Source organism: Neofelis nebulosa, chromosome 15 (genome assembly GCF_028018385.1).
Source record: "Neofelis nebulosa isolate mNeoNeb1 chromosome 15, mNeoNeb1.pri, whole genome shotgun sequence".
Classification (NCBI taxonomy): domain Eukaryota; kingdom Metazoa; phylum Chordata; class Mammalia; order Carnivora; family Felidae; genus Neofelis; species Neofelis nebulosa.
Genome location: NC_080796.1, coordinates 75,927,070 through 75,948,387, shown reverse-complemented (window position 1 = coordinate 75,948,387; position 21,318 = coordinate 75,927,070). Strand labels below are relative to the sequence as shown.

At 48.6% G+C, this 21,318-nt stretch overlaps 2 protein-coding genes across 3 annotated transcripts; one reads left to right on the top strand and one right to left on the bottom strand.

Moving 5' to 3' along the window:
- Nucleotides 1-2,758: 2,758 nt before the first annotated feature.
- On the top strand, nucleotides 2,759-5,662 carry S100A9 (S100 calcium binding protein A9). Its single transcript, XM_058700350.1, has 3 exons — nucleotides 2,759-2,915; nucleotides 3,305-3,470; nucleotides 5,290-5,662. The coding sequence occupies exons 2-3, from the start codon at nucleotides 3,321-3,323 to the stop codon at nucleotides 5,545-5,547; spliced, it is 408 nt and encodes a 135-aa protein (XP_058556333.1). The 5' UTR covers nucleotides 2,759-2,915; nucleotides 3,305-3,320; the 3' UTR covers nucleotides 5,548-5,662.
- Nucleotides 5,663-18,421: 12,759 nt separating this feature from the next.
- Nucleotides 18,422-19,914, bottom strand: LOC131495430 (protein S100-A12-like). 2 transcript variants are annotated; one of them, XM_058700352.1, is made up of 3 exons: nucleotides 19,760-19,914; nucleotides 19,072-19,218; nucleotides 18,422-18,677 (listed from the first exon to the last, which is right to left on the bottom strand). In XM_058700352.1, exons 2-3 carry the CDS (start codon nucleotides 19,207-19,209, stop codon nucleotides 18,537-18,539), a joined length of 279 nt encoding a protein of 92 aa, XP_058556335.1. In that variant the 5' UTR covers nucleotides 19,210-19,218; nucleotides 19,760-19,914; the 3' UTR covers nucleotides 18,422-18,536. The 2 variants fall into 2 exon arrangements, with proteins under 2 accessions (XP_058556335.1, XP_058556334.1); XM_058700351.1 differs by lacking the exon at nucleotides 19,760-19,914 and having other exon boundaries at nucleotides 19,072-19,237.
- Nucleotides 19,915-21,318: the final 1,404 nt, after the last annotated feature.

Genomic DNA, 21,318 nt, shown 5'->3' with positions numbered 1-21,318 from the left:
GCCGGAAATCTCACTTGTGCATTCAACTCAGACCTTCTGAGAAACAACTGCAATGATTTAGTTTCATGGCATGGAGCCTCCTGGGACCTAACCCTACAACTAACCCTACCCTAACCCTAACCCTAACCCTAACCCTATCCTGAACTCCTAACCCTAACCCAGACTCCTAAGCCTAACCCTAACCTTAACCTTAACCCCTATCCCTAACCATAACCCTATCCCCAACCCTAACCTAACCTGAACCCGAACCCGAACCTGAATCCTGAACCTTAACCCAAACCCTGACCTGAACCCTAAGCCGAACCCTGAACTGGAACCCGAACCCAGAAACCTGAATCTTGAACCCAAACCCCGAACCCTGAACCCCGAACCCAAACCCTGAACCTCAAACCCTAAACCTGAACCCAAAACCGAACGCGAACCTTGAATCCGAACCCAAACCCTAACTCTAACCCTGACAGCCTGACCCAAACCCTAACCCTAACCCTAACCCTTTTATAAGCAAGAGTTTTCACATAAAAATTCATATTCTCTGGGCCTTTGAGGGTGCTGACAGTACCTGGCCCCCTTTCCCACGTCAAGCTGATGCTGAGTACCACCATTCCTTCAAGTTAAGAGAAATCCCATTCACCAGTGTCCACTGTTCCCTGATGTCCTCAGCCAGAGCCCTCACGTTAGTTGGCACACATCGCGTACTGGTGGCGCTGTTTTCTCAAGCCATCAGCTTCCAGTTCCTTCTTCCTGTGAGCTTGTGTCTGGGGCCACTGGTCCAGAGTGAAACGTGCTCTGGCAGAGTCGGCAGAGGGCGCTGTGGGAGCGCAAGGGAGAGGTGCCGCAGGCACCTTCAGGGTGTTGTCTGTACCTTCCTCCACTGCTGCAGAGGGGAGCAGGCCCAGTCAGCGCATGAATTCCTGGGATATACCTACACTGTTCATTCAGTCATGGGTGATTTACTCATTCATTCAAGCACACATTCAGCAAGTGGTTAGTAAATATTTGCTGTGTGTTTGGCACTGTGCCAGGCCCTGTCCTTAGCTCCCAAGAGTATAAAGTGTGTTTAGGAATTCAAGATATAAGATTATGTCCCCACCCTTTTATTTTGTCTCATTCACCAAGCTCCTACAACATCTAGCACTACTTTCTGGCACATAGTAGGTGTTCTACCCATACATGCATTAGTGAATGAAATGGTAACTAATAAGAATGCCTCTCATTTACTGAGCTCTTCCACGTTTACATGTACTGTCTCCATTTTCAAGATAAGTTGTCATTTTCCTGTTTTAATGTTAAAGAAGTGAGGCACAGAGAGGTTATTTAAATTGCCTGAGTTCACATAGCCAGTCTGAACTCTTAGCCACAATTCCATGTGCCATCTCAGCAGTGTAAGGCAGGACATGCTCAGGGCCAAGGTGTAGCATATACAGGGGCTGCCTCGGACTTTCAGAAGGCTGAGCAGTCAAGATGGCTTGAGAAGGGAGGGAAGGCTTCATGAAGTCTGGACAGAGGGGAGACGCTGGACGGAGCATGAGGTTAAGGGACAGCATCCATACAAGTCCTCCAAAAGTGCTTCCTGGGTGGAGAGGGGAGGCTGTCAACAAGGACATGGTCCTTCAGCAAATGTGAGGTCTCCCATCTGCCAAGCCCTGGGCTGTGCACTCAGGAGGGTATGAACATGAAGAAGAGCCTGCCTTGAGGATCCACAGGCAATTGTCAAACAAGGCAAAATATGTACATAACTGAACTCTAGGGGAGGAAGTGTTGAGAGCTGGAAGTGGAGTGGGAGGGGAGCAGTTTCCCAGAGGAACAGTTGTTTCCAATTGGAAAGACCAGAGCAGGCTCCTGGACAAGGTGGCATCTGAACTGAGCCGTGAGGGGTTGGTAGGACTGCAACCTGTCATGGATGAAAGGCACTCAGGTGACAGCACCAAAGACAAAGACCTGGCATGCATGTGGCAGGTGGCCCCTCTGTGACCCCAGGGTAAGAGGGTGGTGTGGGAGGGGAGGCTGATGGGGCAGGACAAGCGCTTCTGGAGAGTTCCGTGTGCTGCACTAAACAGCTCAGCTTTCTCCCCCGCAGGGCAGGGAGGTTTGTAGCCAGGGAGGAACAGGTGTTGCCCAAGGAGAAGCTACATAAAAATATTTGTCTTATAGGTTGTAAGTTCCTAGAGGGCATGGCTCCCAGTTGGGAGCAAGATTTAGAACAGTAATGCTGAGGCCTCTAGAAACATGTTCACCTTGATGATGTCTTGCTCAGATTGCAAGAGGGAAGTGTAATCAGAATCACCCTTAACCAGGAACCAGGATGTCTGGGCCCAGTTCCTCCTATGTCACCAACCAGGTGCCTCTCTGGGCATAGTTTCCTCATCTGCAATATGAAAGGGTGGAGCACCTCTAACGGCCCTCCTAACCCCAATTCATTCCCTATGAATCTAAGAACCCCGTGCCCACACCTCAGCCTCCAAGGAGTACTTATCACAGAGTCAGGCAGGCATGGGAAGGTTCAGCCACGCTTGCTGGGCAGCACACATGGGGAAGGCAGGGCCAGCAGCCACTGATTGACCCAACCGTAGCAGGAGTAGGGGAGAGTGAGGGCTGCCAGAGGAGAGGCAGCCTGCTGGCTTGTTCAAGTAGGGCAAGGGATTGGGGTGGAGGGGAAGTGAGCTACCCAAACAGCTTCCTCCCAAACCAGCTCCAGGCCCAGGGTTGGGCATTTCACAAAAAGGCCCAAGAAGCTTTGTGAACATTTCCTGTCCCGCCCAAGCCCCTTTCCTGGCACTGACAGCCCAACTCAGGGTTACCACACTGCTCACCTGTGAAGCAATCTTCCCGCGAGAGCTGACTATCCGGCCAGGGGCTGCCTATAAATGTTGGACACACAGGGTGCTGTCAAACCCCGTTGTGTGGCTCCTTGGCAGGTAAGTGAGCCATCAGCTTCCACAGGCAGGAGCCTGCTTGCCAACTCTTTCTTTACTTCCCCCCCCCACCCACCCACCCACCCATCTTCTTTCCAAGGCCTCTTCCTGGAAGCCCTCCTCGATTAATCAAAATTTCCTCACATTTTCTTGGCTCATATTCTGCTGGAGCCTCTTGTCCTCAACTGCACTGCTTTTTGGCATTTTCCAGATATTCTAAAACCATCCCTTCCATATGTGGGGCAGCATCTTCTCTCAAATCACCTGGAGCCATTCTTTCTTTTACTTCTGTGTTTCCCCTTCTGTTCCTATGGGCAGCCTGTGGGAGGTGTCAGGGAAGCTCAGCAGCCTTTTCTTCTAAGCACCTGAACCCCTGCATCTCCACTTTGCAGACAAGAGTGCAGGAAGATGGCGGACCAGCTGTCACAGATGGAATGCAGCATTGAGACCATCATCAACATCTTCCACCAGTACTCTGTGAGGCTGGGGCACCCGGACAAACTCAACCAGAAAGAAATGAAACAGCTGGTGAAAAAAGAGCTGCCGAACTTCCTCAAGGTAGGCTGTGCTCCTCGTGGGCCTGACGCAGCCTGGAGACAGTCTGGGCCAAGGATGGAGGATGGGGTGCAGTCTGCAATGGTCAAGGAGGAAAGTCTAGCTCCTTCAGCCCAGCCTCCCTGTCACCAGAGTTACTCCAAGTTAGACAGCAGACAGAGTCGAGCAAGACTGACTTACAGATGTGTGCTGTGTGCAGGGCCCTGTCCTGGGCAGAGTCACATAGTGGTGAACACACAGCAAAGATGTTGGCCAGTAAAGAGCACAGGAAAATCCAATGCCAGTAAGTCCCCCAAAGAAAATAAGAGAGCATGCTATGGGTGGCGTGGACTGGGTGGGAAAAGCTGACTATTTGGGTGGACAGGAAGAGCCCCTCCAAGGAGGTGATTTGAGCTGACACCTGAACTGAGGAGGGAAGCAACTGAGGACGACCCTTGGCAGGGGCTGGGCAGACACCAAACCTCAGCTGTTGTCAGAATGCAAGGGCTGAGGGGCCTTTCTAACCTAAGAGTCCGTGGAAACACAGACACTACATGTAGGAAGCACCCAGTGAGCAGTGGCAGGCACAAAGCACTCAGTAACATGTTCATTTATTCCCTGATCTGAAAATAACAGGCAATTCTAGGAAAAAAAGGATTAGTTCCACTTGATCTTTCAGTTTCTTTATAAGATCAGGGACTTGGGGTACAGAGACCTGGACCAAGAAGGGTGAAAAGCCTGAGTCCCAGCCTCAGTTCTATTCCTAGAGCCAGTGGCAGCCTTCCCTGAAGCCTCGCCCCACTTCAGTAGTCAGTAGTGGGGATGTTGACACTGGGTCAAGGTGCATAAGACACTGGGATGAAGGGTGCCAGGTCAGGATAAACAAGAAACAATATAGCCAAGAGTTCATGGGGTGAGGGTCTCCGCAGTGTGATTCCTATGCCTGCCCCACCACCCACCTCCTTCGTACTCTGCCAGAAGCAGAGTGGTAGTCCAGGAGGAGAAGCTGGGACCCAGCCAAGCAGCTGCTCCAGAGTGAGTGCTCTGGCCAGGCATGGGAGAAGGGCAGAAAGAGGGCTGTGTGGGAGCACTGCAGGAGTGGGAAGGGCCTGGGAACAGAGCTGGGCACCCGCAGGGTCCCAGGAGGGGACTTGGCTAAGCTACCCCAGCCAGTGGGTGGGACCAACTGAAGCTCTCTTCTGCCCTGCCTGGACCCTCCCTTGCCCTGGCTACTTCATCGCACCCTGTGGGGTCAATGGAGAGCCAACACTGCCCTCTGTCCCCACCTTGCTTTCCTCAGGGGTTTCCCTACTATGCAGGTTAAAATGCAGATGCATGTCCCAAATGAGTGACCTAGAGAGGGAAGGGAGGGGAAAGGGGAGGGAGCAGGATGGACAGGTGGAGGGACAGGGCTCATTTCCACTCTGCGGCTCCCAACCCTACTCAATCTGCAAAAACCAGCTGTCCTTTTCTAAGTCAGTTTCCTCAAGTCTTCCTCAAAGAAGAGACCAAGTCCACCTGCTAGACTTGTTATAAAGACCAATGAGGTGACATTTCTGTACATACTAATTGTGTGACCTCAAGCAAGTCACTTGACCTCAGTTCTTCTGTAAAATGGAGAGAATTGTAGTGCCCAGGTTGTATGCAGACTAAATCAGAACGTGTCCAAAGCATGCTCAGCATCTGCTACCCTGTGAGCATCAGTCCATGGTCATTTTCAATTTTATAACTGAGGCCCAGGGGCCAGGCTTCCCTGTAGCTTTGCCTAGGGTCATTTGCTGAGCTCCCTGTCCCTAACGCTGGCCACACCCAGCCCTGACTGCCATGTCTCCCCCACCCACAGAAGCAGAAGAAAAATGACAATGCCATAAACAAGATCATGGAGGACCTGGACACAAATGGAGACAAGGAGCTGAACTTCGAGGAGTTCTCCATCCTGGTGGGCAGGCTGACGGTAGCCTCCCATGAGGAAATGCATAAGAATGCCCCTGAAGGAGAAGGCCACAGCCATGGGCCAGGCTTTGGGGAAGGTGGCCAGAGCCACTGCCATAGCCACGGTGGCCACGGCCATAGCCATGGTGGCCATGGCCACAGCCACTAATCAGGAGGCCAGGACACCCTTCCCCCACCCAACCAGGGTCACAGGGTGGCCATGCCAAACTGCCTTAGCTGGGGGACTGGGAACAGGGAGCAAAATAAAGTCTTCCTCCAAGCCAGCGCTCTGCGTGCTTCTTCCAACTCCCCCTTCCCAACCTATCCTTCTGGGGGCCTGGGTGTTACAGCCTATCTTTCTGGGGCCCTGCCCCTTAACTGGGGCTCAACCCCTTCATTTGGTAATAACAGAGTAGGAAATCATGATAATGTGGGTTTGTTCTGAGCCCCTTGGGCTCACTGCCCTATTTCCTCACCTCTAACCTCAGGCCCCATGACTCAGTCCCAGTCACCCCACTCCAGCTCAAGACTTCCCTGTACTGCCTGTCAAATTGGCCCTTGTCTCCATAGAAAACAAAAGGGGGTATCCCTTCCCCTCAACATGCCAGCCACCCCCTACCCAGCCCTGTCTGCCTCCTTCCCCCAGTACTGTCCAACATCTTCCACAACCATCTGTCTCCTAAGAGAAACTTATTTCTCTGGAAGTTGTCCAGAGGTGTACCTAGGAGCCATATCTGGGGAGGAATACTGTATTGGGTGTATTTACCCACAAATTAGGTTTTGAATCAATCCATGGGAGCAAATCAGTGTCTCTTCATAGACCTAGCATCCTCATCATGGATGGACACTGAGGCAGGTGCAGGCATGGATGAGAGTAGGGGAGTCTGGCCCCATGCCCACCCAGTCCCAAAAGGATGGAGAGAGGGAACTCCTGCCTGCTTATTGGAAGAATGAGTTCCAATCATGGCGCTGCAGCTATAAGGCTTAACCACCACCATGAGGAAGCTGGACTCTGGGTCCAGGGAGCCAATTGGGCCTGAGGATTTTGATTCTAAGCCTTAAGGCTCCCTTTGGTGACTGAGGCTCCTGCAGTCCCTGGTTAGTGGCTGAGAGTCCAGCCCAGCAGGGCATTTGTTTCCAGACACAAACACAGCAGCCGGGCTTGGCTCGCAGCTTCCCCACGAAGCAGCCTCCATGCCCAACCTCTCATTTCAGAGACTTCCAGATGACTCCTCTGACACCTGTGGCCTGAGTGCTTCACCATGAAGTCCCTTTCCCAGGTTACCACCAGGCTGGGGCTGGCCTTCTGAAAACCAGAGCCCATATCAGGGTGTGTGCCCTGCCCTGTCCTTCCAGCAGAGAGAACGCTCCAAGAGATCTAGGATTTGGAGAGCTGGAAAGAGATCGGCAGTCATCTATCTCCAAAAATGAAAGGAGTGAGACAGAGAGTGGAGAAGAGACCAATCGAAGGCCATAAAGTGGTGGAGCTGGTCAAAATAGTGCAGAAGGGAAAAGGCCTTGAACCCCATCTTTTCCTTGGGCTAGATGTCCCAGCTTCTTCCACACTGCTGAGCATGGGGACAATTGCAGTTTAGGTTCCATCTTCCCACACTGCGTGGCTGTGGCCAGTTCCCAGGCTGTCTGCAGTGGACTGTGCATGTTTCTGCCTTAAGGGCCCAGGGGCCTCTGCTATGGGCACAGGGATTTAATGGCTCCCACTTGAGGGAGTTTCCAGGGATTGCTCCAGGCTGTGAGCTTGGGAACCAGAGTTGTTTTTGCTTTGTTTTTGTTTTTGTTTTTAGATTATTTTTTTAAGAATTTTTTTAGCGTTTATTTATTTTTGAGACAGAGAGAGACAGAGCATGAACGGGGGAGGGTCAGAGAGAGAGGGAGACACAGACTCTGAAACAGGCTCCAGGCTCTGAGCAGTCAGCACAGAGCCCAGAGCGGGGCTCAAACTCACGGAGTGCAAGATCGTGACCTGAGCCGAAGTCGGACGCTTAACCGACTGAGCCACCCAGGCGCCCCTATTTATTTATTTTTTGAGAGAGTGCAAGCAGGGGAGGGGCAGAGAGACAGGGAGAGAGAGAATCCCAAGCAGACTCCACACTGTCTTCACAGAGTCCAATGCAGAGATCAATCCCACCAACTGTGAGATCGTGACCTGAGCTGAAATCAAGAGTTGGACACTTAACTGACAGAGCCACCCAGGCACCCCAGAGAGCAGAATTTAGAAACCCCCAGTCCCTTCCCTGCCTGACTTAAGGAGCCAACAGCTCAGGAAACACCTCTGACAGCCCTTCTCCCTGACCCTCATGTCCAGGGAGGGGTCACCTTCTGGATGCAGCTTGCTAGGGGAAAGAGAACCAGGGATATGGGAGGCCTGGGGATACCCCAGGTAGAGCAGGTGACCCCACACCCTCTACCGACCCTCGCTTTTCACAATGTGCCCTAAATATTTGTGACTCTGCCTCACCACTAGACTGGGCCAAGTGTCTGCTTACCTCTGCTCTTGTAGGTGGTGTGGAGAAAAGAAGGGGGTGGTGGCATTAAAACTGGCAGATGGAAAGCTTCTGGATATCATCACAGAGTCTCACACTGGAAGGTAGAGGGCAGCAAGCCCACCACCCCCAAAGCTTTATCTGTTGCACACTAGAAGCTTCCATTTGCAAAAAAAAAAAAAGGGGATTTGTCTTGAAAAAAGCTTGAAAATTGTTGCTTAAACCCAACCTTCCCCACCCCCATGCTTGATTGATTCTCCCCAACATCCCTAACAAGTGGCGATTTGGCCTAAACTCCGCCAGGTAAAGGAGCATCCTAATGTGGCACCTAGAAGGTTCTTCATCACACCAAGCTAAAATCTGTCTTCTGTGCCTGCTGGGCATTAATCCTAGTTTCCCTCCCACATCCTTAGGGACACAGAATAAATCAAACCCCCTCCATCCATACAGCCACCCACCCACTCTTTCAAAGTATTTTCCATAAGTGATATCCAAGCTTTCTTCAGCCTCTGCACCTTTACACCAGGAATGCTCTCACCACCCTGGTGTCTCTGGCAAATCTCTTAGGATCTGTAAAGGCCCAGAGCCTGTCACTGCCTTCATGAAGATGTCCCTGACAACCATTTCTGCAAACATATAGGGCCTTACCCCTCATACCATTGCACTTCTCATACAGACTTGTAACCCCTTATCAAGTGTGATGATAGTCCTAAAGGCAGAAATTATGGCTGATTTGCCCCAAATCCCCAGGTGCTGGAATGAGCATTACAGATTAACAAGTGAAGGTAGAGGTCCTAGGACCCTGTGGAGCTAGAGGGGTTGCTGGAGAGGGCAACTGAGGGGCAAGCATGTCGGGGGCAGAGCTTCATAGATGCCAAGAATTCTCCCCTTCCCTTCTCTCTCCACTAGCTCAGTCTGAGAGTGGGGCATGGTTTTAGACCCCAGGAGAAAGTTTAACAGTAAGCCACTTTTACAGAGCCCTGTGGGGTTTTCCTTAAACATATTTTAAGAGAGTAATAAAGGTAATTTAGCCTCTTCCATCCCATTAGCCCCTTCCATTCCAAAAAGCTGACTCCGTAAATGATCCTAAAAGTTGTATGGAACTACAAAAGACCACAAATAGTCAAAGTAATCTTGAGAAAGAAGAACAAAGCTAGGGCATGTGCATGGCTCAGTCAGTTAAGTGTCCAACTTCAGCACAGATCATGATGTCTTGGTTCCTGAGTTCAAGCCCCGCATTGGCCTCTGTGCTGCTGGTGCAGAGCCTGGAACCTGCTTCATATTCTGTGTCTCCCTCCCTCCCTGCCCCTCCCCTGCTAGTTTTCTGCATATCTCTCTTTCTCTCTCTCTCTCTCTCTCTCTCTCTCTCTCTCTCTCATAAGTAAAACACTACAAAGAAGAAGAAGGACAAGAAGAAGGAGGAGGAGGAGGAGGAGGAGAGGAGGAATAAAAAAGCTGGAAGAAAACTGGAGGTATCACAATCCCAGATTTCAGGTTATACTACAAAGTTTTAGTAATCCAAACAGGGTGGTACTGGCACAAAAATAGACATGTAGGGGCACCTGGCTGGTTCAGTTGGTTAAGACTTCAAGTGAGGTCATGGTCTCATGGTTCATGAGATCGAGCCCCACATTGGGCTCTCTGTTGTCAGTGCAGAGCCTGCTTCAGATTCTCTGTCTCCCTCTCTCTCTGCCCCTCCCCACTCTCAAAAATAAATAAACATTAAAAAAAATAGACACATAGATCCGTGTAACAGGGTAAAGAGCCCAGAAATAAACCCATGATTATATGGTCAGTTAATCTATGACAAAGGAGGAAACATATACAATGGGGGAAGAATAGTATGTTCAACAAATGGTGCTAAAGAAACTGGAAAGCCACATGCAAAAGGGTTAAGTTTTTCTAACTTTCTTAATACCATACACAGAAATAAACTCAAAATGGATTAAAGACCCAAATGGGGCACCTAAAACCATAAAATTCCTAAAACACAGGCAGTAAACTCTTGGACATTGACCTTAGCAATATTTTTCTGGATATGTCTCCCCAGGCAAGGGAAACAAAAACAAAAATAAGCTATCGAGAATTCATCAAACTAAAAAGGTTTTGCACAGTGAAGGAAACAACCAACAAAACAAAGGCAACCTACTGAATGATAGAAGATATTTGCAAATTATATATCTGATAAAGGATTAATATCTAAGATATATTACATAACGTATACAACTCAACACCAAAAACAAACAAACAGTTGAGTTAAAAAATGGGGCAAGGACCTGAACAGAAATTTTTCCAAAGAAGACATACAGGTGGCCAACAGATGGCCATGAAAAAATGCTCAACATCACTCATTATTGGGGAAATGCAAATAAAAACCACAATTAGATACCACCTCATCTGTCAGAATGGCTATTATCAAGAAGAAAAAAAAAATAAGAATGTTGGTGAGGATGTGAAGAAAAGGGACCTTTGTGAGCTGTTGATGGGAATGTAGATCAGTGCAGCCACTGTGAAGAACAGTACGGAATTCCCTTAAAAATTAAAAATAGAAGTGATTCCACTTCTGCGTATTTACCTGAAAAATACAAAAACACTAATTCGAAAAGATATACTCACCCCTATGTTTATTGCAGCATTATTTACAATAGACAAGGTATGGAAGCAGCCCAAGTGTCCATCAGTAGTTGAATGGATAAAGATGTGTTGTGTATACAAGATTGAATATTAGCCATAAAAATGAATGAAATCTTGCCATTCGTAACAACATGGATGAACCCAGGGAATTATGCTAAGTGAAATAAGTCAGACAAAGACAAATACCATATGATTTCATATATATATGGAATCTAAAAAACAAAACAAACAAATAAAACCCAAAAAAAAACATAAACAGACTCAAATACAGAGAACAAATTTGAGGTTGCCAGAGGGGAGAATGAGTCAGGGGGATGGGCAAAACAGGCGAAGAGAAATAAGAGGTGCGAATTTCTGGTAATTCGCAAAATAAATAAGTCACAGGGATAAAAACTATAGCACAGTGTTGTGTGTTGACCCACGGTAAGTACACCCACCATGATGAGCACTGGGTAACAGCACTATGTTGTATGCCTGAAACTAATAGAATATTATACATCAACTAGACTTCAACTAAAAATTAAAAATTGAAAAGCTAGTCCTGTTGAGAAGACAGGAACCAACTTCCTGCCTCAGGCTAAGGTTCAGATTCCCACCCCACATGAGAATCACACCTCTGTGATTAAGGAGTCCTTTTGGGAAATGAGAACTTTTGGGGTTTCCCCACCTCATGGTGACTAAAGAACAGAGAGCCTGTCATGAGATGCCTGCCCCCTGGTTCCTGTAAGAGGGAGTTGCTCTCCTTAGCAGTAGAACCTGAACTTCTGGGTGTTTTTCTGGGAGGGATGAGAAAGAGAAGCACCTTAAGCTGCCCAGATGCTTAATAGTGCTCTGAATGTATTCTGGGGCCTGGGTGGCGTGGTATGTTTTAGATTTGGGTGAAGAGGTGAGTTCTCTTACCATTCACCTGTTTGTCCATTCATTCATTCACTCAACACACATTGACGGGGGGCGGGGGGAGACATGGAAAATAAAGCCTTGCCTGTGATTAAGAAGCCCCCAGGCCTATAGGACAAATAAGATAGCTCCTTGTAGGATTTTAATATGGGAAATAAAAGGCCAGAGGATAAAGTTTGGTAGGGCTATGAGGTGAGCATGCTGTCCTTCAGTGGGAGCTGGAGGGCAAATGTGAGAACTCCGTCAAGACTGCAGACAACCCTGAACAAACGTGTGGGTGCTCAGAACAAGGAGGATGTGTGTGTGAAGGCCTGGAAGTGGGTAGATGTGGAGTCTGATCAGGAACGAAGAGCCCTGGGGGTGGGAGAGGCATAGGGGAGCAGGCCAGGTTCTAGGCCTGGAGCTTGCACTGTCAGCAAGAGAAGGGAGGGTTTTAGAAAGGGATGTGATTTAACCATACTTTAAAGTCTCTCTGTGGCTTATGGGATGGATTTGGGGTGGTAATGAGCAGGCAGGCCCCAAGCCGGTGGGGAGGCTGCTGGATAGTCCAGTGGGAGTTAAAGAGAACCCAAGGTGGAACTTCTCAGAGAAGATGAATCCAGCAGGGATTTCGAGTTCCCAGGTCCCAGCTCAGCCAGGGCAGACATGTCCCCCAAGTCCTACAGGATAAAGAAGATGATTCTGTGCTGTTTCCCAAGACCTTACCAGGAAGAAAGGCCTCAGCTTTCAGCAGCCTGGTGAGGCAATCTTACACAACCCTGACACAAACTCTGCTCTGAGGTAAACTCCAGAATTCCACCCTCCCCCTCCCCGAAGTTGCTGTAGAGAGCCCTGTGTCATGGATTTTGACATTCCAATTACCAAAGTAACAGCAGAGCTGAAACACATGGTTGCTCAAGTCCTGATACCTCTTGGGGCTCGGGCCTGGACAATCCCCATACCCCAAGGCTCCAGTTGACTCCATTGTCTGATGGAACCCCAACCCCTGTCTGCAGAGATCCGCCACATACAGGAGACAGGGAATGTGAGCACTAGGGAGGGCCAGCTGGCCCCTCCCTGTGGACGCCCCCACATTTTCCCCTTCTGCTGTGAGCTCTCCTGTTTTTACCCATGTACCAGAATTGTCGTATGCAGATCAGTGATAAAGGGGATTGTGGCCAAAGGCTGAGGCAGCAGCATGGGGCCCAGTTCCAATCCATCCTTCCTGTCCTCCTCTTCTTGGGGCTGCACTCTCCTTCTCCAACCAGTCTACGTTCTCTCTCTGAGTCTTTTCCTCAAATGCTGCTTTCTGCCCTTCCGGTCTCAGTGGTGAAGTGTAGTGCCAAGTAGCTGGGGTGTTTCCAGGAATGGCAATGCCTTTAAGAGTAATTCAGTGTCATTTCTAGCCAGGGATGACACCTTCAAAGCAGAACACACTCAGCTTCGGAGGCACCTGCTAATAGTGGAAATAGAAAATCACAAGGAGCTGAGGGTCTTGAGCCTGAAAAAGAGAAGCAGGGGGGAGGAGTGGGGTCATGGCAACAGCCTTCAAATAATGCTGAGGACCAGGGAAAGGAGTTGATCCCACAGTAAGACCTCCAAATCCCTCTGAGATGAGGCCCATCTGCCAGGAAGTCCCGTCCTCCCCACCACAACCAAAAGCATCACACTTGCATTTTGGATCAGCTGCTCATTCCCTCAGAAATGAGAACACTAGAAAACACTGACTTGATTCCACTAAACCAACATTCATCGATTATTCATTGATTCATCAGCCAGGCATTAAGGAGCAACCACTTGTGGACACCGTCCCAGGTGCCTGGTGGTCAGAGCAGATGAGTTCCTGCGCTGGTGAGTTTACATCTAGGAAAGAGTCAGACAGTAAACAAGCCAAGAAATAAATAATAGATCATTTCAGGGGTGATAAGCTCCACAAGGAAAATGAAAGAGGGAGATGTGATGGAGCGCTGCGTGGGGCGGAGAACCAGGCAGGGCCTCTCTGGGGCAGCAATGATGGAAATGAGACCAGATGACAAGGACTGGAAAGCTTCCAGCATGCTTTAATCAGGTGAGTGACACGATGCAATTTGTGTGTGGAGGGGGGGATGGGGTCTAGACTAGAAGCACAGGACCAGGTAGGAGGCTTTTGCACTGAGCCTGATCCCCATACCAAATACTACATTAGGTCCCTGCCCTCGAGGAGCCCTTGGTCTGATGGGAGCAACAAACACCCAAATAGAAATTTTCAATATCATGGTATAGGCAAAAGAAAAGTGCAGGTGGGTGATAACCACAAGGCACCCTGGGAGCACAGCGGAGCTACCTTTTGTCTGCCTTCTCAGCTTGGGTGGAGGTGGGGAGAGAGAGAAGGAAGGCTGAGGAAAGCTTCAGCAGATTAATGCCCAGGTGAGTGTTGGAAGGGCAAGAGTTGGGCTTCTGCGTGCCCAGCACTGCGTTAGGTAATCAGAGAAATGAGAGAAGCATAGTCTAGTTTGCTTTCTTTTGACTTGGATGACTTTTTATCTTGGCAAAGTTAAAATGATGAGTCCTAGTCATTCTCGCACTGGGGGGCTCCTGGAAGCCATCTCATTGACTTCGGATCTTTTCCTGACTTCCAAAGTCCCGACACGCACTTTGGCTTACCTTGCCTTGCAGTGTGCCAGCAGCACGGCTGAGATATCTTTCCAAATGGCAAGGTGTTGCACCCAAAACAGTGGCGTTGGTGTCCCCCATAGAATAATAACACCTTTGGCCAGGCACTCTGTCAGACCAATCATGATGGGCAGGCAAACCCCAGAGTTCCCATGAAATCTACTCTGGATGGGAAAGTGGAAACATGTGAGGGATGTGAAAGGCTGAGCTCCCCAGTGGGTGTGACATTTGGGTTGGGTCTTAGTGGGTAAGCAAGAGATCTAAATCTCAGTGATCTGGTGCAGAGATCTGATGCATCTTAAAGGGACGAGAGGGCACTTCAGAAAAAGAGGACAATAGTACAGTGGGTGCAGAATCTGAGAAGTCTGTAAGTTCATGGGGAAACTGGAGAACATTCTGGAATGGCTGGAGACCAGGACTCAGAGTGGTGGGCAGGAGTTGATGTCTCCATGCTGGAGACGACAGGTCCAGTCTCTGTGGTCCTATGGTTCTAACAGTCCTCATGTCCGTCCATTTGTTTCATGATGCCTGCCATTGTCAGGGGACAAGTCTCTGCATTTTCATCTAGTCCAAATTGCACTTTTCAGGAGGGAAGGCTGAGGCTCACACAAGGGAGGCTACTTAAACTCACAAAGCCAAGGAGCAGTGGAGCTGGGAGGTTAACCAGGCACATTTGATTCCAGGCAGAGGGTGCCTTTCACTGCCCTCAGGTGCCTCTGGCTGATGAATTTTTACCAAGTGTGAGGGCCCTAAAAATATCTCTAAATAGGATTTAAGTTCAAGTGGCAATTCAGTTGGCTATTTTGAAACAATCATGGCTGGTGAATGTTTCCACAACAGCAAATATGCTGGGGTTTGTTCTCATTGGTTGGTTGTTGTTTTCTACCATATTCTGCTAGGACTCTCCATCCCAGATGTGCTCTGGTTTGGGGAACAACAGCCTGGTCTTGTTTCCAGGCCTTTAGTGCTTAACTGCCCTTGGTTACTTGTCCAACACTGGTCAACTTTATCCTAAAAACAACTTCAATCTTTGCTTGGGCTTAAAATAAACGGCATCCGTTGTGGCTGCAGCAGCAAGTGGCTGACCAGCTATTACTTTCTACAAGAGTTAGTATCTTCCTGTTAATGCTAATGGCTGTTGGATGCTTGCTTGGCATCAGGAGCTGCACTGAGTGCTCCACACAGTGTCTGGTCCTCACACCAACTCTGGAAGAGAGGGACCAGTGTTATCCCCACTTTACTGATGGAGAAACTGAGACTTAGAGATTTTGAGTGACTTGTTCAAGGTCTCACAGTAAGTGGTAAAACTAGGGTCTGAACCCAGAACTATAACCCCAGCCCTTTCACTCTTGGCCACTGCCCTTTAGTGACCAAGAACTCCCTTCCTTCTGACCCTTCTAGATCCCACTCAAAGTATCCAAAACATTAAAACTGGATGACACTTGAGTGTTTACCTAGTCTAAACTCTTTAAAATGAATTTCTTGAGCTCCTTTGAATTCTCCAAAAATGAAGAAAACAGTGGTCCAGAGAGGCAAGGTGCTTTGCCCACTGGGGTCACCCAGTGAGTAAGGGCCTTCCTCGAATGTCTCCCCATTCTCATTTAGTGATGGAACACTTCCAGGCTTGGGCCCTTCCAAGACCCCCTTCTCTGGGTCCCAAGTCCCTTCCTCTTCTGCCAACCCCACTTCACCCTGCCTCAGCTGTACCACAGATCCACATCCCACAGAAGCAGCAGTTTCCTCAGGGAGGTGCCCCTGCAAACCTCCAACCTCAGCCTCAGTGGTCAGGACTCGTCACTTCCTAGATGCTGTCCTCAATCCCAGCTTCCTTTGCATCACCTCCACAGGGCTTTCCACTGAATGAACTGAAAGACAGACCCACCCCCTCCCCCAACAGAAAGCTCCCATTCTTGCTTCACATATCTGTCATGCCTGTGTTCCAGAAATGACCTTATCTTTCTCAAATTTTGTCACAAAGTCTACCCCTCTGGCCTGTTCTTCTGGCTGAAGAGCCAGGAGGAGCTGGAGGGTCTGCCAGAGCCCAAGGTTGTGCCCTGGATGCTGCGTCTGTGGTGTCTTATTCTGCTCAGGCTGCTAGGGAGAAATGCTATAGACTGGTGGCTTCAACAACAGACACTTATTTCTCACCATTCATCAGGCTAGAAGCCAAAATGGTTGGTCATGGGCTCTCCTCCTGGCTTGCAGACAGCACCTTCTGCTGTGTGTTCACACTGCCTTCTCCTTTTCTTAGAAGGGCACTAATCCTTACATGAGAGCCCCACCCTCATGACCTGGTCTAAATCTAGTAACTTCCCAAAGGCTCCATCTCCAAATACCATCACACTGAGGGGCACACAAACATTTATCCCACAACATGTACGTATTCTGACATCCAACTGAATGGAGTGTGATCCAAAGGGGCACCCCATCTTCCCCAGACCAGACTTGGCACCAGACAGAGATTTAGGGCAGAGACACCCCCAATTAGTTCTGAATCAGACTGAATGCACTTCCCACCAGGGAACACTGACCCTGTCCCTTAGGGGCCATGCTCCTTCTTCTTTCTTCTGGGACCATTTAGAAGGAATCAAACCAATAACCATACTGATTTCAATACGTTCATTCATGTAAGAGATATTCATGAAACCCTACCATGTACCAGGCACAGTGCTACAGCACCTGCTCTCAAACACCCTAGTCCTCTGGAGGAGATGGACATTTAACAACAATCACAGCAGTGGATGCAGAATCACAACAGGAGAGAAGAGCACAGATGGAGAGCGGCCTAGTCCTAGAACCTGGCCTTGGACCACACTAAGGAGGGAGCCCGGCCCAGGGAAGCATTCCCTCACATTGCCCTGTGTTGGATAAAGCTAACCCTCTTCTCCATAATCTTGTGTCCCTTGTGCTCCCAACACCTTCCTGCCCCCTACCCAACCCCTTGAGAGAAGCAAGGAAAGGTTCATGTAATTTCTGCATCATTTTCCTCCTTCCAAAATCCTACCACAAATATCGTGTCCAAGGATCCTCCTCACAATCGCTAACTGACCCCAACACCCAAGGCTGGACCACTCTCCTGTTCTCCACAACACCCTGTGCTTACTTCTGTTGAAACAAATATGACACCATGTGGGGATTTCTGTTGCTCAGGTTCTCCCCTGACAAAGACTTTGTCTCTCATCTCTGTACCCTCAGCATCCAGCACATGTCTCAGGGAAAAACCTTTGGAGTAACCCTTGATTTCTCATTTCCAACCTTCAAATGTTTGCAGAGTCTGACTACCCCGCACCACCAGCATGCCTTTCACCTTAGTGCATCTTTCACCTCATCTTTCAAATGGGCTAAGGCTGCACTTCCAACATGATCACCATGAGCTACATGTGACCATTGGCCACAGGAGCAGTGATTGCCAGCATGAGGCCTGCTGGATTTCAAAGGCTTAGGGAAAAAAAAGAAAAGAATGAAAAATATCTCAATAACTTCTGTCGAGGTGATACTTTTTTTGTTGTATTGGGTTTTCAAAATTCATTGTTAAAATTAATTTCCTCTTTATTTTCACCTTTTTAAATGTGACCACAAGTAAACTTAAAATCACAACCTTGGCCCACAATGTATTCCTACTGGCCAGCACTACTCCAGAGAATCACTTCTCACTGTTCTCCTTGCTTCCTCTCTGATCTGACCCCTACAGTTCCTTCTCCACAAAGGCAGCCAGAATGAACCTTTTGAAGTGTAAATGAAATCATCTCACTCCCTTGCTCAAAACTACCCAGTGGCTCCTTAGCACACTTAAGATCCCAAGTCCGCACTACGGTCTGTGGGCCCTGCTCCCTGCTTCCAGCCAGCACACACCACATGCCACTCCTCATCCCAGTTCCTGCACATTGCCTTTCATGCTGGCTTTTGAGCAGATCGAGCATGTGTCCACCTCAGGGCCTTGGCCTCCCTGTACCAGGAGCTCTTGGCCCAGATATTTTCAAGCTGCTCCCCTTCCTTTCTGGGATATCTGCCCAAATGCACTCCTATCAAGCCAGCATACCCCTCCTTCTCCTTCCACCCCAACCTTATTTCCTTCTTTAGCTTTCTTCATATCCCTTATCACTACCTACCACTGTATCGTATGGTGTACTTTTATTTTTTTTGTCTATTTGTTTGTTTTATATCCCTCTCCAATAGAACACAAACCCCAGGTGGACAGGGTTTTGTGTCTTTGGTCTCTGGCTAGATATTCAGTGAATATTTGTTAAATGAATGAACAAATGAACAAACAGATAAGGGCGTCTCAAGGGTCCAAATGAGGTCTGTCAGAATCACAGGGACGAGGTGTGATCCAGTTTGGAGACCGTGAGCATGGAAAGAAAGAAAGTGCACACTGTTAAGAACTTTTCAAGAATACATTTATTAATTCTCATCTCACTATGTGAGGCTGGGCTTTGGTGATTAGAAGGAAAGGTCTTCTTGGGGACGTTGCTGGAGAAAAGCCCCTCAGAGCTTTCTACTCTTTGTGGATATTGACATGGGCGGTCCGTAGCACGCGAGACACCAGGACTACAAATTCATCAAAGGTGACCTGTCCATCTTTATCAGCATCCAGATCTTGGAATATCTTGTCAATGGTAGCTTGATCTTTGGTATTCTAGAAGGGAACATCAGAGACAGTAAGCTCAGACTCTTCCTCCTCTTTCTCTGGGCCACTCATCCCTCAGAGCTCAGCTCAGGGGGTCCAGAGACATTAATTCATTCACCAAAACTGTGTTGGAGAATCCAACGTAACAAAATAGAAGATGGAGGGAAGCAGCTGTTGTGAGCCAACATAGAGCCACACAGGTCCCAACCTGGAAGGTGTCTGTAGCTCACTAATCCCCACAGGTAAGGAAACAATCCCAGAAAGAGAGGTGAATAGAGCCTGAGGTGACAGAGTGAGTTATGGGGAGAGGGAGGTGGATCCCCTGTCCCACAGCCCAAGAGAGCATCCTCAGCCAACTCCACCCCTTCAGTGGGCAAGTTTGGATGAGAAGAGTATCACCTACCTGGAGGGAGTTTGTAAGTTCCCTTGTGATCAGCTGCTTCAGCTCACCCTTGGAAAGGGTGTCAGGATCCCCCACCCGGCTTGAATACCGGTGGAAGACATTAATGATCCCCTCCAAGTGTTCTTCCAGCTTAGTCATCTTCCCAACCTTCAGGAAACAAGAGAGGTCTAAGGCAATTCCTCTCCCACCCCACCTCACATCCCTCTCTGCTCTCTTTCTGGTTTAGACTAGGGATGACTTTCCCCTCACCTGCTTTGTGTTGTCTCTGCTCTGTTTGATCTGTGGAATTTTTCATTTGTAGATAGGCTAGCAGAGGGGGGGCGCATATAATGCCATCTAAAGCCTAAGAGAATCAGCCAGTTGCATAGCTCCTCAAGAGTATAACTCAGAGGGTGGTGTTCATCCAAGCACACCTGGGAAGGGTTTGGGGGGTGGCCGAGCTGTTCCCTTTCCCCAGGGGATGGCACTTTGGCCACAGGTCTCTTACAGACATTCACCAGCCCCTTCTGCCTTCACCATCTCTAAGTTCGGAAACTGAGTCTACCTAGCACAGCAAGGCCTGGTCTCTTTGGGTCCAAAATGCAGTCAGCCCAGAGGGGCTCTGGCAGGCAAAAGGCTGTGGCTTCCAACAGCATGCAGTCACTACCCTGTGAGTCCCCTGAAGGACAGCCAAGGACCGGACACTTACCCTTCAACGTGCAGGAGAGTAGAAATGTAGCAAGCAGACGGCACTGGTGAGGAGTACGGAGCCGGGGAGGTTTTTATAAGGCACTCCAGCCCTCACCTTCAACCTCAAGTGAAGAAATCTCTCTGATTCATCTTGAGGCAATTACTAGACAAGGCTTTGTTGCTCAACAGAAGCTTCAAGCCTGTGGCTTTGACTGCAACACCAACAGCCCAGATTGCTCCCGTGGCAGAAGCCCCTCCTGCCCAGACTGACACAGAACCCTCACTCCAATCCCACCCACCCACAGGGCCTCAGCTCTGGTATCCAGCCTTCAGGTTCAGCTCTATCACCTGCTTCCTAGTCGAAGTCCATGGGAACATGTTTTGCTGCCTGGATGGTACCTGATTGGAAAGGGAAGGACTGGGGAGAGGTGTTTGCTGAGTTCCTATTACAACAAAAACAATAATGATAATAAAAAACAATCAAGTGAACATGTAGTCCTGGAGCAGAGAAAGGGCACTGGCTTAAAACTAAGGGAATCCTGGGGCGCCTGGGTGGCGCAGTCGGTTAAGCGTCCGACTTCAGCCAGGTCACGATCTCGCGGTCCGTGAGTTCGAGCCCCGCGTCAGGCTCTAGGCTGATGGCTCGGAGCCTGGAGCCTGTTTCCGATTCTGTGTCTCCCTCTCTCTCTGCCCCTCCCCCGTTCATGCTCTGTCTCTCTCTGTCCCAAAAATAAAAAAAATAAAAAAAAAATGTTGAAAACTAAGGGAATCTTGGGGCGCCTGGGTGGCGCAGTCGGTTAAGCGTCCGACTTCAGCCAGGTCACGATCTCGCGGTCCGTGAGTTTGAGCCCCGCGTCAGGCTCTGGGCTGATGGCTCGGAGCCTGGAGCCTGTTTCCGATTCTGTGTCTCCCTCTCTCTCTGCCCCTCCCCCGTTCATGCTCTGTCTCTCTCTGTCCCAAAAATAAATAAAAAACGTTGAAAAAAAAAATTTTTTTAAACTAAGGGAATCTTAATACAGTATGGAACTTAGTTAATAATAATGTATCAATAAAGGTTCATCAATTGTTGCAAATGTATCATAGTATTATAAGATATTAATCACAGAGAACTGTGTGCAGGTATTTGAAAACTGTCTACAGTATCTTCTCAATTTTTCCATAAATAAAAAACTGTTCTTAAAAACTTAAGTCTCTATGTTTTAAAAAGTAAGCACATTTTGGTCATTCCAGATACTGCTTTATCCAAGTCCTCACCCATTCTGCAGATGAAGAAAATGAGTTTAGAGAGGGGAGGTGTCAAACCCAAATTTGTCTGCTTTCAAAACCTTTGTCATTGATGTGATTTTTCCCCTAAATCAGAGTATGATTTTTTTGTTATAAAAATATGATACATTCTCATACTTTTGGTAAAAATATAATTTGGGGTAGATTTACACAATCTTAAATATAAGGCCCTGATCTTTTTCTTCCAGTTTTTTGCCTAATACAGTCAAATTTTTTCTGAAAATTTATTTATTTATTTATTTATTTATTTTAAAAGTTTTTTAAGTTTATTTAGAGACAGAGAGAGAGAAAGAG

Excerpts from the sequence above, each read along its gene's own strand:
- S100A9 (XM_058700350.1), top strand. The coding sequence starts at position 3,321 with ATGGCGGACCAGCTGTCACAGATGGAATGCAGCATTGAGACCATCATC. Across the intron at positions 3,471-5,289 it reads AGCTGCCGAACTTCCTCAAG|AAGCAGAAGAAAAATGACAA; the intron begins GTAGGCTGTGCT and ends CCCCACCCACAG.
- LOC131495430 (XM_058700352.1), bottom strand. The coding sequence starts at position 19,209 with ATGACTAAGCTGGAAGAACACTTGGAGGGGATCATTAATGTCTTCCAC. Across the intron at positions 18,678-19,071 it reads AACTTACAAACTCCCTCCAG|AATACCAAAGATCAAGCTAC; the intron begins GTAGGTGATACT and ends GTTCCCTTCTAG.